Raw genomic sequence first — 15674 nt, forward strand, 5'->3', positions numbered from 1 at the left:
ATCTAGGCTGACACTCCAGTGCAGTGCCGAGGGAGTCCTGCACTGTTGGAGGTGCCGTCTTTCGGAGGAGACATTAAACCGAGGCCAGATCTGCTCTCTCAGATGGATGGAACAGATTCCATGGCACTATTTCGAAGAGGTGCAGGGGAGTTATCCCCAGTGTTCCTGGCCAATATTTAGCCTTCAATCAACATAACAATAAAACAGATGATCTGGTCATTATCACATTGCTGTTTGTGGGAGCTTGCTGTGCGCAAATTGGCTGCCGCATTTCCTACATTACAACAGTGACTATACTTCAAAAAAAAGTACTTAATTGGCTGTAAAGCACTTTGGGATGTCTAGTGGACGTGAAAGGTGCTATATAAATGCGAATCTTTCTTTTATCATAGTATAAGGATATATTGGCCTGGGCAGGCTTTTTAAAAATTCATTCATGGAATGTGGGCATCGCCGGCAAGGCTAGCATTTATTGCCAATCCCTAATTGCCCTTGAGAAGGTGGTGGTGAGCCGACTTCTTGAACCGCTGCAGTCCGTGTGGTGAAGGTAGTCCCACAGTGCTGTTAGGGAGGGAGTTCCAGGATTTTGACCCAGCGACGATGAAGGAACGGCGATATACTTCCAAGTCAGGATGGTGTGTGACTTGGAGGGGAACTTGGAGGTGGTGGTGTTCCCAGGTGCCTACTCCCATTGTCCTTCTAGGTGGAAGAGGTCGCGGGTTTGGGAAGTGCTGCCGAAGAAGCCTTGGCGAGTTGCTGCAGTGCGTCTTGTAGATGGTACACACTGCAGCCACGGTATGGTGGAGGGAGTGAATGTTTAAGGTGGTGGATGGGGTGCCAATCAAGTGGGCTGCTTTGTCCTGGATAGTGTCGAGCTTCTTGAGTGTTGTTGGAGCTGCATTCATCCAGGCAAGTGGACAGTATTTCATCACACTTGTGCCTTGTGCCTTGAAAATGGTGGAAAGGCTTTGGGGAGTTAGGAGGTGAGACACTCGTCACAGAATAGCTAGCCTCTGACCTGCTCTTGTTGCCACAGTATTTATGTGGCTGGTCCAGCTAAGTTTCTGGTCAATGGTGACCCCCAGGATGTTGATGGTGGGGGATTCGGCAATGTAATGCCGTTGAATGTCAAGGGGTGGTGGTTAGACTCTTGCTTGTTGGAGATAGTCATTGCCTGTCACTTGTGTGGTGCGAATGTTACCTGCCACTTATCAGCCCAAGCCTGAACATCGTCCAGGTCTTGTTGCATGCAGACATGGACTGCTTTATTATCTGAGGAGTTGTGAATGGCACTGAACACTGTGCAGTCATCAGCAAACATCCCCATTTCTGACCTTATGTTGGAGGGAAGGTCATTGATGAAGCAGCTGAAGATGGTTGGGCCTAGCACACTGCTCTGAGAAACTCCTGCAGCAATGTCCTGGGGCTGTGATGATTGACTTCCAACCACCACAACCATCTTCCTTTGTGCTAGGTATGACTCCAGCCAGTGGAGAGTTTTCCCCCCAATTCCCATTGACTTCAGTTTTACTAGGGCTCCTTGATGCCACACTCGGTCAAATGTTGCCTCGATGTCAAGGGCAGTCACTCTCACCTCACCTCTGGAATTCAACTCCTTTGTCCATGTTTGGACCAAGACTGTAATGAGGTCGGGAGCCGTGTGTGCAGGTTCACCAGAATGTTACCAGGGCTCCAAGGGTTAGATTATGAGGAGAGATTACATAAATTAGGCTTGTATTCCTTGAAATATGGACGGATAAAGGCTGATTTGATTGAGGTTTTTAGGATTTTGAGAGGAATTGATAGGGTAGCTACAGAGAAACTGTGGGGGAGTCTAGGACAAGAGGATATATCCTTAAAATCAGAGCCAGGCCATTCAGATGAGAAGTTAGGAAACACTTCTTCACACAAAGGGTGATAGAAGTGTGGAACTCTCTCCCACAAAATGCAGCAGATGCTAGCTCAATTAATAATTTTAAATCAGAGATCAATAGATTTTTGCTAGACAAGGGTATTAAGGGATATGGAGCCAAGGCAGGTGGATAGAGTTAAGATACAGATCAGCCATGATCTCATTGAATGGCGGAACAGGCTCGAGGGGCTGAATGGTCTACTCCTGTTCCTATGTCTCTATAGCGTAGAAGATGCAGCTTTTTAATCACTTTCTGCCGTGGGTCGGATGAAGCTCGTCAGTCCAGAGGGAAGAGGGGGACTCGGAGGAAACACTTCTAGAATGCTTTCATAATTTGAAGGATTTTGTTATAATGAATGCAATGAATTTTTCTTAAAGTGAATTTTCATTTTACAGAAAAATGGTGATTTTGAGAAGATCTGATCGTAACAGATTTTTAATAATCAAAAACCTTGGGCCAATCAAAATAATGATAATACTACATAAAATGTTGGAAACACTCAGCAGGTCAGGCAGCATCAGTGGAGAGAGAAACAGAGTTAACGTTTCAGGTCTGAGACCCTTAACTCTGTTTCTCTCTCCACGGATGCTGTCTGGCCTGCTGAGTGTTTCCAGCATTTTCTGCTTTTGTTTTGGATTCCAGCATCTGCATTATTTTGCTATTGTAATGATATTACTATTTTTTTCCCCTTTTGCTACTGTAAATATTCCTTTCCATTTTGTAAGTTATTTTCCTCCCCGTTGTGCCACACTACATTCCCCAGCCCACAGGACAAGCAGATGACCTGATCCAAGACCTTTGCCAATGAAGATTTGTAGGGACATGCACAAGAGTAGTGTGAGTTGACCTGCTCCCTAAACTTCTCTGCTGCTCCACCTCCCTTTTCTCAAAGGCCTTATTTATAACCCACCTCTTTGACCAAGCATTTATCACCTCTCCTACTTTGTTTTGGCATCCATTTTTGTCTGATTACAACTGTGTGAATCGCCTTGAGATATTTGTTTGTTAAAGGCACTATATAAATGCAAGTTGTTGTTGCAAACCATGAAGACTCATACAAGCAAACATTCTTTACCAGAGATAGGAAACAAGGTATCAAAACCACAGGCGGCTTGGTAAGGGGACAAAGTTATCCTGCATATCTGGATCTTTGTGCAGCACCTTTGTTAGAAAAGGCTCAAGAAGATATGGAGTAAATGAATGACTTGGCATGTCTAGGTATTGTTGCTTTATTGATTTGGGGGTCATCAGGTGTACTAACAGGGCTGTGTGAGGTGACTGACACCAGAAGGGCTGAACTCTTACTACATGTGAAATTCGGATTGATCAATAGAATCGAGGAGGCTTCTTTGGAAATGAACATATACAAGAGTGTTTTTCATACTAAAATTTAGTCTCAGTCCTTAGTTTAGTTCTAGTTCTTTAAATAGTTCTTTTGGAAGTCTCTGTAGTAGAAGGCGCAGGAGTTTTGTGCCTGGTCAACGTAGAAGGGTGTCTCCATAAAATTGGAAAGGGTATCTCCGGCAGTGAGGAAAAGGTTACAGAAGTTAAAATTGTATGGCTATATGAGCCAGATACAGGTAGATATAAGTGTATCACTTTTTCCTGAGATCAATTTCCATGAGGGTTCTCCTGATCTCCTACCATAAAATCTACCCCTCTCAAGGGGTAAAAGGCTCAAAATGGCCATTTACGCTGTTTCTTCAGGAGATCTGCTAAATTTTACAGTGGGAAATCGGAAAGAACCTGCAGAAATTCTTCCACTTTATTTTTTTTAGACAAAAAAAAAGGAAAAAGTCATTATATGAATTTTTTAAATAATGAAGATCCTGAATAAGATTGATGTATGGAGGTAGTTGATAAGAGATCCACTGGCCATGAATAAAAACTACAGAAACAACAAGCTGAATTCAGCTAAGCTCAGTCACATTTAAGTGTTATTAACTTAAAGAACAGTCTGTCACCTAGGTGGAGTAAATAATAAATCCATTGAAGCATTCCAAGGGGAATTAGATCGATTTTTGAATCAGGCGGGAGTGACGGCTTTTATGATAGAAAATCAATGCAAAATAGTCAGATTAGCTAACACCACTTGGATGATGGAGTGAGCAGTCTTGGCTGAATTGGCTTTTCTTGATCCTACATTCTTCTGTTCTTGTTCCTACATTCCTACATGTTTGGGATGGAAGTCCTATTCAGCTCTTGTTACTCTTCTATGTGGAATCTGGGTTAAGATAAAAATGAATACACAACCCAAAATTACCTTTATATAATTGGGACAAATTTCCTCAGAAAATATCCACCAGAGAATGGGGCTTGCTATCTTACCTATTCATATCTTTCCTCATAAGCACATCACAGGGACCCTTTAGCCAAGGTGGCACTATTGAGGAAAACATGCTTTTTATTGTTGTTGTTGGCCTCTGCCCTACTAATTCTTAAATTCTACAAATAACACTACAGGGCTTGGCATTTTCAGTTTTGCTTTGCTAATATTAACCACTAGATAAGAATTAACTTGCTACTTTGAAGAACTCTCCCATTCACACAGAGGTTTGGTTAATATTATCAGTTGAGAACAAGACCAGTTTCAGATGGCTATACATTTTAAAGCATTAAGAATGATTTGGTCTTTGGAACTGATCTCTCTTCATTAAATCTAAGTTGTTTTTTTGTACATGGAAGTGTTTTTACATTGAGTGGGATGTGATCATATCAGCATTGATCTTAAGTAATCTCCATCTGACCAAGAAAAGTAGCCAACTTTCACAGACAGTTATCCTTTGTATGATTAGTAGGAATACTTTAGCAAACACATTTTTAAAAAATAGACATCACTGCACAATCTTACCCCTTGCCCATGACATTTAGAGGCACACTCTATCACTCCAAAGACACTGATGTTCTGGCACTGTCGGTTTAGACAAATCTGGGAAAACATAAATATCTGTGTTATTCTAAGTGTACATGAACAAAAATTGACTACGCATATTCTAAGTAAACAAGGAGTGGTGCCTCTCTTCAACCTTTGAGTTTCTTTGTGTGAAGCAGTTTTTTTTTCTTATAGTACTATGTGAAGTAATATCGAGTCCAGAGATTCCTTTTTAAGCAGCTAGAACAATAACAACTTCCATTTATATAGTCCTTTTAATGTAGAAGAACATCGTAAAATGCTTCATTGAGGCGTAATCAAAAATAAACACTGGGCCAATAAAAAAAGATAGGGGGGAGAAATTCGGTGGGCTGCGCCTCCAGTTAGCGCCTAAAGAGGGCACTCGGTGGCTTTAGCGCCACTGGCCACGCCTCCCGCGATATTTAGCTGGGGCGCTAATGGCAGCGTTAGCCTGTTGCGCTGCGCCGCCACCGATGACGTCATCGGTGTGCGCAGCGCCCCGCTACCGCCCCGATCGCAATATTTGGCAGCGACCGCCTCTGTAGCGCCGCTCACTAATCGCGCCCGGTTCACGGGGCTTACCTGTGGCGGCAGTGGCGCAAGTTAAGGTGGAGGTGCAGGGTGGCCGTTTTTTTCGGCGGCCGCCTGCCAGCACCTCCGTCCCTGACCTCCTGTTCTCCCCCCGCGGCATTGCTGGCTGTTTACCGAGAGCCCGGCACTTCTCCTCGGTGCCGGGCCCTTTTGCCGGCACTCGCGATCGCTCATCGCGCTGGTGCAGGCCCCTCCCCCTTAAGAATGGGAGGAAGGCCTGCAGAACCGCAGCGTGCCATGTCGCAGCGTGTGGCGCTGCGGCACGTTGCGCTGCGATATTCAGTTTCAGCGCCCTAAGAGGGACGCGGTGCGCCTCGAGCCTCGCCCCGTGTCCCTCTTGGGGCGTTCAAGCTGAATTTCCGGCGATCGCTGCTGCTCCGATCGCAGTGCAAAATCTGGCGCCCAGGTGAGCTTGGCGCCCCGTTTGCGGCTCAACCCAATTTCTCCCGGGAGAGGTGATCAAAAGCATGGTGAAAGAGTTGGATTTTAAAGAGGGTCTGAAAGAGGAGAGGGAGGCGGAGGGAATTCCTGAGTGTGGCACCCAGGCAGCTGAAAACAATGGTGGGGAAAAGCAAGGGGGATGGACAAGAGGCCAGAGTCAGAGGGACAGAGAATTTGTGGGGGAGGGGATGATAGTGCTGGAGGAAGTTGCAGAGATTGGGAGGGTGAGGCCATGAAGGGATTTAAAATATGAGGATGAGGGTTTTAAATTTGTGGTGCTGGGGATCCTGGAGACAATGTAGGTCAGCAAGCACAGGGTGATGGGTGAGCAGGACTTGGTGTAGGATAGGACACGGCCCCAGAAACCGCTCCAGAAATTAATGGCAAAACTTTCTGCAACCTTTATTTTTTTCTTAATTTGGTTTTGCTTTCATTGAATCTGGAATTTCGCCAATACTTTTATTTGTCTTTCATTTTTTATTTATAAAAAGTTAAAATTAAAGTAAGAACAGGAAAACCCAGAAAAGGTGTTGACAATGAAAGCCCTTCGTTCTCTGGTTCTATTGATGCATAATGCAGGTAGGGGAGGGGGGGCGTTAGTTAAAATTTGATATAAGACTGAGCCAGGAGAGCTGGTACTGCCAATACAGTCACGGAAATCCAGTCAAAGGTAGGGGCTATGGAGCAGCAATCGCAAGACTCTGCTGCCGGGGAGAGACACACAAGCAGCAAACGCACAGGGACTAAAAAGGATCAGAATTATGGTTACGGTGTCACAGCTATAATTCTGATTCACGTTCACATCTAATGAGGCTGTGCACTAGGGTTAGATGAAGTACAGTGGGAGGATAATTAGGGTTAAGATTACTAATTCGATTTAGCTCGTGTGTTTTGGATCGAGGCTCGCGTGGATTATCAACATCGACACAGACCAGTTCGGCTGAATGCAATGTTCCCGTTAATTATTTTTTGGGTGCGCGGCCCCTTTTTTGCCATTGAAAAGCCGGCGAGCCGGCTGCACAGGAGATCCAGAGAGCTGCGCGGGAGGTCCAGAGAGCTGCGCGGGAGGTCCAGAGAGCTGCGCGGGAGGTCCAGAGAGCTGCGCGGGAGGTCCAGAGAGCTGCGCGGGAGGTCCAGAGAGCTGCGCGGGAGGTCCAGAGAGCTGCGCGGGAGGTCCAGAGAGCTGTGCGACTGCGCAGTTTAAAGGGAACATTGGCCGAATGGCCTGCTTCTCTGCTGTAAAATCTACGTAATTCTAAATGCATTCCACTAATTAAAATGGGTGTTAAAAATGTTGGCAGTTTTATCGTTTAAAATTCCAGCCAGATTAACATCTGATGGGTATTAGACATGAATGGAAACAATTAAAGGCTCACATGAAGAATGCTCAAGTTCTCACACTACTGAGGTTTGAGGAATTGAAATTAAAATGTTCGATGAAACAATTTGGATTTTCCATCACGCACAGTTGCAGAAGTGGTGTTTAAAACGTGAATGGTATTGTCAAATGGCATTGTGCATTCAGTCCTTGCATCCAGTCATGGAAATTCACTTACTGTACAACAGCAAGGTAAAAGGAGCTGGAGCAGGGCTGATGCACAGTGGGCACAAAAGTTATCAGGATTTGGCAGCAATTTTTACACCTCATAAGCCAATTTTCTCCTTCTTTGATGAAACAAATACAGTAGCAAAAGGAAGTGCATAGAAAACCAATTGAAATCTGCTCTTATCTTCACATAGATAGGAAAGAAGGTTAGGCAGCAACACAAAATTCAGATACTAATGTGACAAATACAAAACAGGAAACACACACAACTTTCTGACGTCAAGTCCTCTCATTAGGACCAGATGTGACAAAAACGTAAGCTTTTGCATCAAAAATTCATTATTTGCTTGTCATTATTGTTATTATTTTCTTCCCCCCTCACCCTCCCCAAGCTAAGAGATATACTGGAGACAGGTTCTCCAGTCTCATGCTGCACTCGAGCTGGCTACGAAGAGATGTGTAAGAGTGGTCTGGAATCAGCAGCCCCTCAAATTAGCTTCCTCCATATGGGCAAGTGCTCCAGGGTGCCTCCCCATGCCATTACTGAGATGAGAAACTCACTATGCAGGGGATTGCGGGCACAAACCCTATTGTGCAGTAGCAACTCATTTAGCCATTGAAAAAATGGGCCGCGATTTTTCCTATCGATGCAGCTTGGGGGCGGGACAGCTGCCTTCCGGGTTCCAGTCCCACCCCCAACGACATCAGGCGCACAGAAGCGATTTTGCATCAATTGGCCTTGTTAAGCCAGCCCTGCGGGCTTGCCGGCCAATTAAGAGCAAGCCGGTGTCAGATGATGTCAGTTGATGACGTGTCATCTGCTGGTTTTCTTAAAGGGGCCACGCACATTTTTTTTTGACAATTGATTTTTCAGTGTTTGACAGCATTGATGTGCTGCAAACACTGACAATCACTGTTCACAGGTGAGCCCTTGCACCCAGGCTCTCCAGCAACTCCCTCCTTAGGCTAGAACAGATGGCAGCTGCAGGTGAGGTTACAGAAGCGATCTGTCACCGGTGAGAGAGATTCTCCCAACGAGGTGGGACTACACACACAATCCAAAACTTGTCACCTACAGAAAAGTGTAAATGCATTAAAAATGATTTTCCCAACATTTTCTTACCTCTGAAACTCATCAGTGTACCACTGCATCCTTCACATCACTTCTGCAGCTGCCATTAATGCATAAACATTACAGCAGACTCACAACACGCCACACTTACCTGACATGGTGTTCGGACGTCGGGAAGCCCGTAGTAGACCTGTCAAAATTGCAAAAAGCCTCTTAACTGCCTGTTAACAACCTGTTAACAAGCAGTTAAGTGCCTATAATCCTCTTCCCGCCATTGGGTGTCGGGTCCATGTGCAAATCGGGGACCCGACACTTGGGAAGATTGATTGGAGGCGGCTTGGCAGCAGCTTTCCGACCCACTGTCAATCTTTGCGATTTTGCCGGATGTCCCGCCTCCAAACCCGCCCCGAGCACCGGCAAAATTCCGGCCCTGGTGTTTGGACTGAGATTATAAGTACTAGATTTGTGGCAAGGTGCAGATCTGGTGATACTTCTATTTTGTTTAAACAGAAAGCTTGTACTAGGTGCCAGCCTTAGCACAATGGTGGCGTTCTCACCTGAGTCAGAATGCTATGGGTTCAAGCCCCACTCCAGGACTTGAGCACATCATCTTGGCTGACACGGAAAGCTGCACTGTGGGAAGTGCTGTCTTTCGGGTGAGACATTAAATCGAGGTTCCGTCTGTCCTCTCAGGTGGATGTAAAAGCACTATGTCACTATTCAAAGATGAGAAGGGGAGTTCTCCCAGTGTACAGACCAACATTTATCCTTCAACCAGCCTCACTAAAACAGGTTATCTGGTCACTTATGTTACTACTGTTTGTGGGGCCTTGCTGTGCTCAAATTGACTGCCGCATTTCACTACATTACAGCAGTAACTACACTTTAAAGGTAATTCATTGGCTGTGCTACACTTTAGGACATTCTGATGTCATGAAAGGTGCTATGTAAATGCAAGTTCTTTTTTTCTTTCTTCTTCTTTACTAATGATAGTAATGACTGAAAAGTCAGGTCAGCAGTAAATGGAGTAGAAATTGTTTTTTGGGGCGTAAGATGATACCAATTTAGCAGTGAGATGGCCTGCAAAGGCGTTGGTCCCAATGCTAAGTTTGTGGGGCCTTTTTTTTAGATGCCCGAGCGGACGCCTGAAACAGGCGTTACGCCCCTTGACTATGTTAAAGGACCCCTTTAAAAATTTGTGGACAATAAGCAGGCCAGGCATTGTGTCTCCCACGTGGCCGCCAATGACAGATAAATTTAAAAATGATTTTTTTTAAAACCATCCTGGGGAGCCAGGAGGAGCAGGAATGCTCCTCTAGCTCCACAGGAGTTGCGATCTGCCCCTCCTGTAGCCTGCTCCATTCCCCCCTCGTGCAACTTACCTGTGGGCCTCTGCCGGTGAGCCTGACATTGGTGCCTTCACTCGGGCGAGCTGCATGTGGTGGCGTGACCAGTGCTGGCAGCTTGAGCCGAGTATGCTGAACTGGCCCGAGGAACAATTTCCATCAATCTTCTTGGTTCGGACGCACACTGGCCCCACAGAGCCGAATCTACCCCAATGTGTCTTATTAGATCACAATGCTGTGCTAGGAAAACAGTAAATGCTAAGGAACGAATAACTGCGTTAATAAATTATGTCTACTGTCAGATCTCTGTAGCTGTTCAATCCTATCAATATAATTCTAGGTATTAACCTTCTAATAGAGATGTTAGTGTTTCTGCCGCAATGGAAGATCATTCCACTTACATTTAACAAGGTGAAGTCCTATCTAAAGCGAATGGCTGAATGTTTACTTGAATGGATGTTCAACAGATTATTGATTTTGGCTCATTCCTACCTTCCCCTCTCCACATTTGGTGCCTGTTAGCACAAGCCCTGGGTCAGGCATATCATCGCCTAGATAGACATGTGTACCACGACATAAGATCTTTCCACCTTCTTGCAAAGGGATGTTAGTTTCTATGGAGACTGCATTTGTTCCAATAACTGGGCGGCTTGCTCCTCCCTGACACTGGATTTTTCCACATTGGGCATCTCTGTTAACAAAAACAGACAAATGGTGTAACCGAGGAGGCAGTTATGTAAAGTGGAAAGATGATGGCTAAAAATTAAACTTTAGACTCCACAGGATAATTAAACTTTAATAGATTATGTCAATCAATTGAGTTATGGCAAAAATATCATCAATAGTGTCAAAATACTCAGCTAACTTCAGGAATTACAAGTAAGTGATAATTAACCTTTTAAGCACTGAATATCTTTTAATAGATCACATAACCACATTAAGAATTTGCTGTTTTTTTTATTGATGCTGCACATTATAAACTGCATTGAAAGAACAGTAGAGAAATTCAGATCAATTCTTAATTTGTAATAATCTCAATAAAATAAAAGGAGTTTATTTTAGTCGACAATTGTTCATGCAGCCATCAGAAGGTCGAATTCAGTATGGCACCATTCTCCCTGTCTCCTCCCCTGAGTCTGGCTGTTTTGATTGACTAAGTTGCAAATAGGCCTCATCCAACTTAGTCTATATCTTTGGAAAATGTTCAGCTTGCGGTTCATTTAAGTAATATATATGTCGGAGCTGCCAAATTTACTGGGCAATAAATAAATGATAAGGCTCCTGGGCACTGAATAAATTATTAGGCCTGAAGCAGAGTTGTTTTTGTGTGCGTGGAAGATATTTTTGCTGAGTAAACTCAGCTGCTCAGGTACATATCGGTATTATGCTGGAGGAATTAATTTAGTCTTTTTTTAAAGATGGTTTTGGTTAATAATTTTAAAGTTAAAAGTAAATAAAATGAAGTTTTCCCTGTTTAGTGTTGTGTGAAGTGAGGGGTATTTTTGCCTTCAGAATGGAACCTTAATATGTGTGTCGTGCTGTATGTTTCAATTGGCTACTAGTTAACGTCATGAGCTGTTTTGAATATTTATTCATTAGTTTTGTTCTGTGGCAAGATCTGTGCTATAAAATGATTGGCATATATCTGTGAGTCTGTCAATCATCAGACCTTTTTTTAAACATTATTGTTTCTGTAAACAGAGAAGCTTTTGTGTTGTTCATCCATGGCTACATATGCAGATCAAATTTAAGATTTCCTATGGACCGTCTCAGACTTGTCACTTAATCAGTTGATGTGTTTGACACTATATATATATATAATATTATATATATATAAAAATTCTTGAGTTGGTAAAATAATACCTGCTATTCTTATTTCCTCCACAGGATAGCACTGTAACTTCTAAGAAACAATATTACAAGAAGGCCTGTTATTCTTATTTGTTCCAAAGGTGATGGTGCAACCTCTCTCTGCCTGCTACAATAAAGCACAAAGGGGGCCTTTTTCCCCGGATACTTTAGGAGCTAAAGAGCCTCCAAGGTGGCCAAGTTGAAATGCTGGTTTAGCCTGCATTTAGCGTAAGGCACCACCTTGGTAAAGGAGTTGAAGCTTGCTAGGAATGGCTGCCTGGAGGCACGTTAAGGGGCTGATTGCCACTTAAATTGCCTGCTAGCGCTCATTAAGGAGGCTGCACTGCATTTTGGTGGATAGCACTTGACCTAACACCCTCTCCTAACAGCGACCAGCTGACTGGGAGTAAACTAGTTGTTGCTGAGGATTTTGAGCGCTACTTAAAGGTACTTCACCATTTTACTGTTCACTTGCTGCTGGAGGTTTGAAGAGGACTTTTGAAACACATCGGGAGACTTTCTGGGACACTTTGTCGAGACTTCACCAACACTCTATCAACATTTATTCCGGGAATTCTCTGTGGATTTCACCTAAAAAGAGTGAGTGCTGTGCTAGTCCATCTTATTGGACACCTTATAGGAGTCACCAGGAGAAAGGGAGTGCTTGGTCATCGGTATCTTGCTAGGGGCCCCCCTTGGCCTGCAGGAGGAATGGGAGGAGGACGTGAGGCCAGGCAGAGCAGCACCAGCTGCTGCAGGAGACACAGGAGGGCAATGTGGACTCCTTCCCCCCCTGCGGGTACAGGACATCCCTCCTCCTCTGGACCTCCTCCAACAGGACCTCCAGTACCCCGTCCGAGAACCTGTGCGTCCTCTCCCTCGGACCCTGAGCCATCCTGAAACCTGCCGCTGTGTGTCAGCCAGCCCACTCCGCACCTTCAATGGAAGTGGGTGAGCGGAGCCCACATATACCGCTCCACAAAAACTGTGTCTAATCAGCGTTTGAGTGCTAAACCTGCAGGTGTCTGTTTTAGCATCTCCAGGCAAGTTCAAATTATGGTAATCAGCAATTAGGACCAAAATTGCAGGCTCAAAACAGGCCTGTCTTATTAGCACAGTACCCACTTAGCGTCTGTTTTCACCCTTTCACCAAAATAACCCCCAAAGACACCATTTCCTACGACTAACCGTGAACAAGGCCAGGTGAAATTTACAAGTGTTTATTAAAAATTAAGGACTGCGGATATTAATCGAATAAGGAATTAACATCCTCCATATATATGGTGAGTTTGTAAGGGATATCAAGAAATATAGTTTTGTCCTTCAAATATGTTCTTTATCAAAAGTCCATCAAAAGGAACCCTGCCCGCCTGGGCTCTGAGGGTTTGATGCATGTACAGTCCCAGCTTCCCAAGGAAGTTAGCACGGAACCAATTTTCACCTATATTACAGAATCTGGTTGCTCAAACTAGTTTGGAATTAGGTTGGGGTCAACCCAGATGTTGAATTAACCCAAAAAATCTAAAGCAAGGTCAAATCACTGTATTCTGCTTGAAATATTCTGGCTCGGTTGAGCCCGAATACTTCATAATGTCATCATGAATATAGTTTCATTATTCCACATATCTTTAAAAACAGAGAGCTCTAGAGTATCCCTGTTACTACTTTCATAAATTCATGCATAGCTATCTGGAATTGACTTGGGATATTTTCACAAAAATTCTGTTTGATGCTTAATTTTCTGAAATTGGAATGAAATGAGATGCTGCTGCTTCACTGCCTGTTCAAAAAGTAATTTTCTTGGTCAAAAGGTTTTTCTACTAGCCGTGGAATTCAGCCACCTGGGCCCATTCTTGGTAGAACACATTCCTTTTGTGAAACTGACTCAAAGTTAAATGAATGCTTGACATTGTGGACTAAATATATCTCTGAGAATGACGTGCAGCATGCACATGCTCAGTCTGCATCAGAAGTGCACCGCACACCTTGTTGGTTTGGACGCCCTGTAGTTGTCTAGGGCGCCCGCCTGAAACTTGCATTAAGTCCCCAATTTGCATAAGCAACTGTTCAACAACAGTTTCAGCCTCTTTGTGTAATTGGTTTGTGACTGATCACAGCATGTGCCATGCGTGCTGCATTCAGTCTTCTCGGGCGCACAGCAGCCAAACTAGCAGTGCTTAAATGGACCGCTGCAGGCTGTCACCCAGAAGGTAAGTTTAAACTTTTTTACTTGCCTGAATGTGGAGCCAGGAGGAGCCTGGCGTTCCACACAGCTGATCTTACTCCCGGCCCTGCGACCAGCCTCAAGGGCAGTTAACAGGGGCCCGCAGCTCACCGCTAACATACAAATGAGGTCAGCGGACCAATTTGCTGCCGTCCAGCCGCTGGCCTCTTTAGGTGCGTGCAGCATGCTCTGCACCTGGATCACGCCCCACTTTGGCCACAATCCAATTTCTAGGCCTATGGATTATCGAAATTTAAATTCAAAGTATCTAAAAGACAAACTTTTTGTGCATAACAAGCTAATCGGGAGACCTTCTCTCGATCAGCTGCGAAATTGATGCCGTGAGTGCGAGAGAGTCAGACACTAGGGGGAATTTTAACATTTTGATACGTTGGGCTGGGGAGGGGGGTGGTAGCACACAGGAAACTCGGAAGTATGGGTTTCCACCGCACGCTGTGGAGATTTAACTCCACAGCGTGTGTCTTTTGTCAATGACATGTCAGTCTGATTGATAGGCTTGGCTTCCAGTCGAACGGGAACGCTAGAGAAGAGGCCGCAGGACCAGGTAGGTCCGATCCCCGACCCTGGGGGTGGGGGAGGAATCCCTGACTCAGGGTGGGAGGTCCGATCCCAAGCACATTAAATCCGAGGCTTCCAGCCTCATTAACATATTTAAAATGCCAACCTGCCTCCTGGGAGCTGGTTGGCCGTCTGCTCCTTGACCCGCCCGAGTAAAAGCCGGAATCAGTTGTTTGGTGCCAGCTTCTCAAAACGCTTCAATTTTTTGCCCTTTTAACCACCCCCCCCGATTTGCACCCAATCCTACCCATGTTAAAATTCCACTCTTTAAATTGCCATAAAATGGGTGACATGAGCAAAGCGTCAATCTGGATTGCTGGGGGAAAATGAAACAGTCATACTGAATATTTAATGTAGGCTCCTAAAGAAATTTGATAATATTGTTGGACATCCAATATAACCTGCTAGGGAAATTGGGCAGCAATGTAGGCAACAAATTTAAAGTTCTGCGGAAACTGGGACATCCATACTAGATTTTCTGGGAACTTGAACAAATGCTCTTTTATGCTCCGAGGAAATTGGACATTATGGCTATAGAGCCAATTCTGACCATTGGAAAATTGGATATCATGGGTGGAAAGTAAACTCAGATTGGTGGGAAACTAGACATCATGGATGGATATTCAATTGATTATTAAGGAAAGTTGATTCTGTTATTGCACAGAATCGAGGCTGGTGGAAAATGAAATGCCATTTACAGATAAAATAACCAAGATGGCTTGAAAATTGGACCCCTTGGTCTTAAACAGCATCATTTGCTATCGACTAGTAAGTTCATAGATTACCAAAGAAGTGATATATAAGAGACAAACAGTCCACCCTAGATTTCTGCTAGGTCACAAAATAAATAAGTTGGAACAGACATGTCAATGCAAAATAAAAATAAAACAGGCACTTAGCTTGTAGTTTACTCTCTTAAATCTACACACATCCAAAATTCTCATAATAGAGATGTAACACTTCAAAGATGACGTCTTCCATTCATGAAACAGACAAAATGTAATAGAATCACCCAATAAAAATGTGTAGTGACTTGTGTTAAATGGGGAAGTAAATCATAATCATGTGATCAGAGGAAGAACCAGCAAAAGAAGGTGATTAAAAACAAAAGCTAAGCGGAGACTTGTTAAAGTTCACTAAATGTTTTCTGCACTTTTGTATGTTTTTAGGTGTACAGAATATGGAGTAGAGAAGTATTAAGTCAATTGCTTGTATCTT

General features: G+C 44.1%; 1 protein-coding gene across 5 annotated transcripts in view; it reads right to left on the reverse strand.

Moving 5' to 3' along the window:
* The window catches only part of adam12a (ADAM metallopeptidase domain 12a), a 432297-nt gene that overhangs the window by 40129 nt on the left and 376494 nt on the right, over positions 1-15674 (reverse strand). For 4 of the 5 annotated variants that reach the window (XM_085994669.1, XM_085994668.1, XM_085994671.1 and 1 more), the window contains exons 16-17: positions 10295-10493; positions 4765-4842 (exon numbers count right to left, since the gene is read on the reverse strand). In XM_085994669.1, coding sequence (XP_085850795.1) covers positions 4765-4842; positions 10295-10493 — 277 coding nt within the window. The remainder of the gene's footprint in view (positions 1-4764; positions 4843-10294; positions 10494-15674) is intronic. The other variant, XM_085994672.1, reaches the window with a different exon arrangement.

Source organism: Somniosus microcephalus, chromosome 8 (genome assembly GCF_052327205.1).
Source record: "Somniosus microcephalus isolate GS21.2 chromosome 8, FLI_Smic_1.0, whole genome shotgun sequence".
NCBI classification, from domain to species: Eukaryota; Metazoa; Chordata; class Chondrichthyes; order Squaliformes; family Somniosidae; genus Somniosus; species Somniosus microcephalus.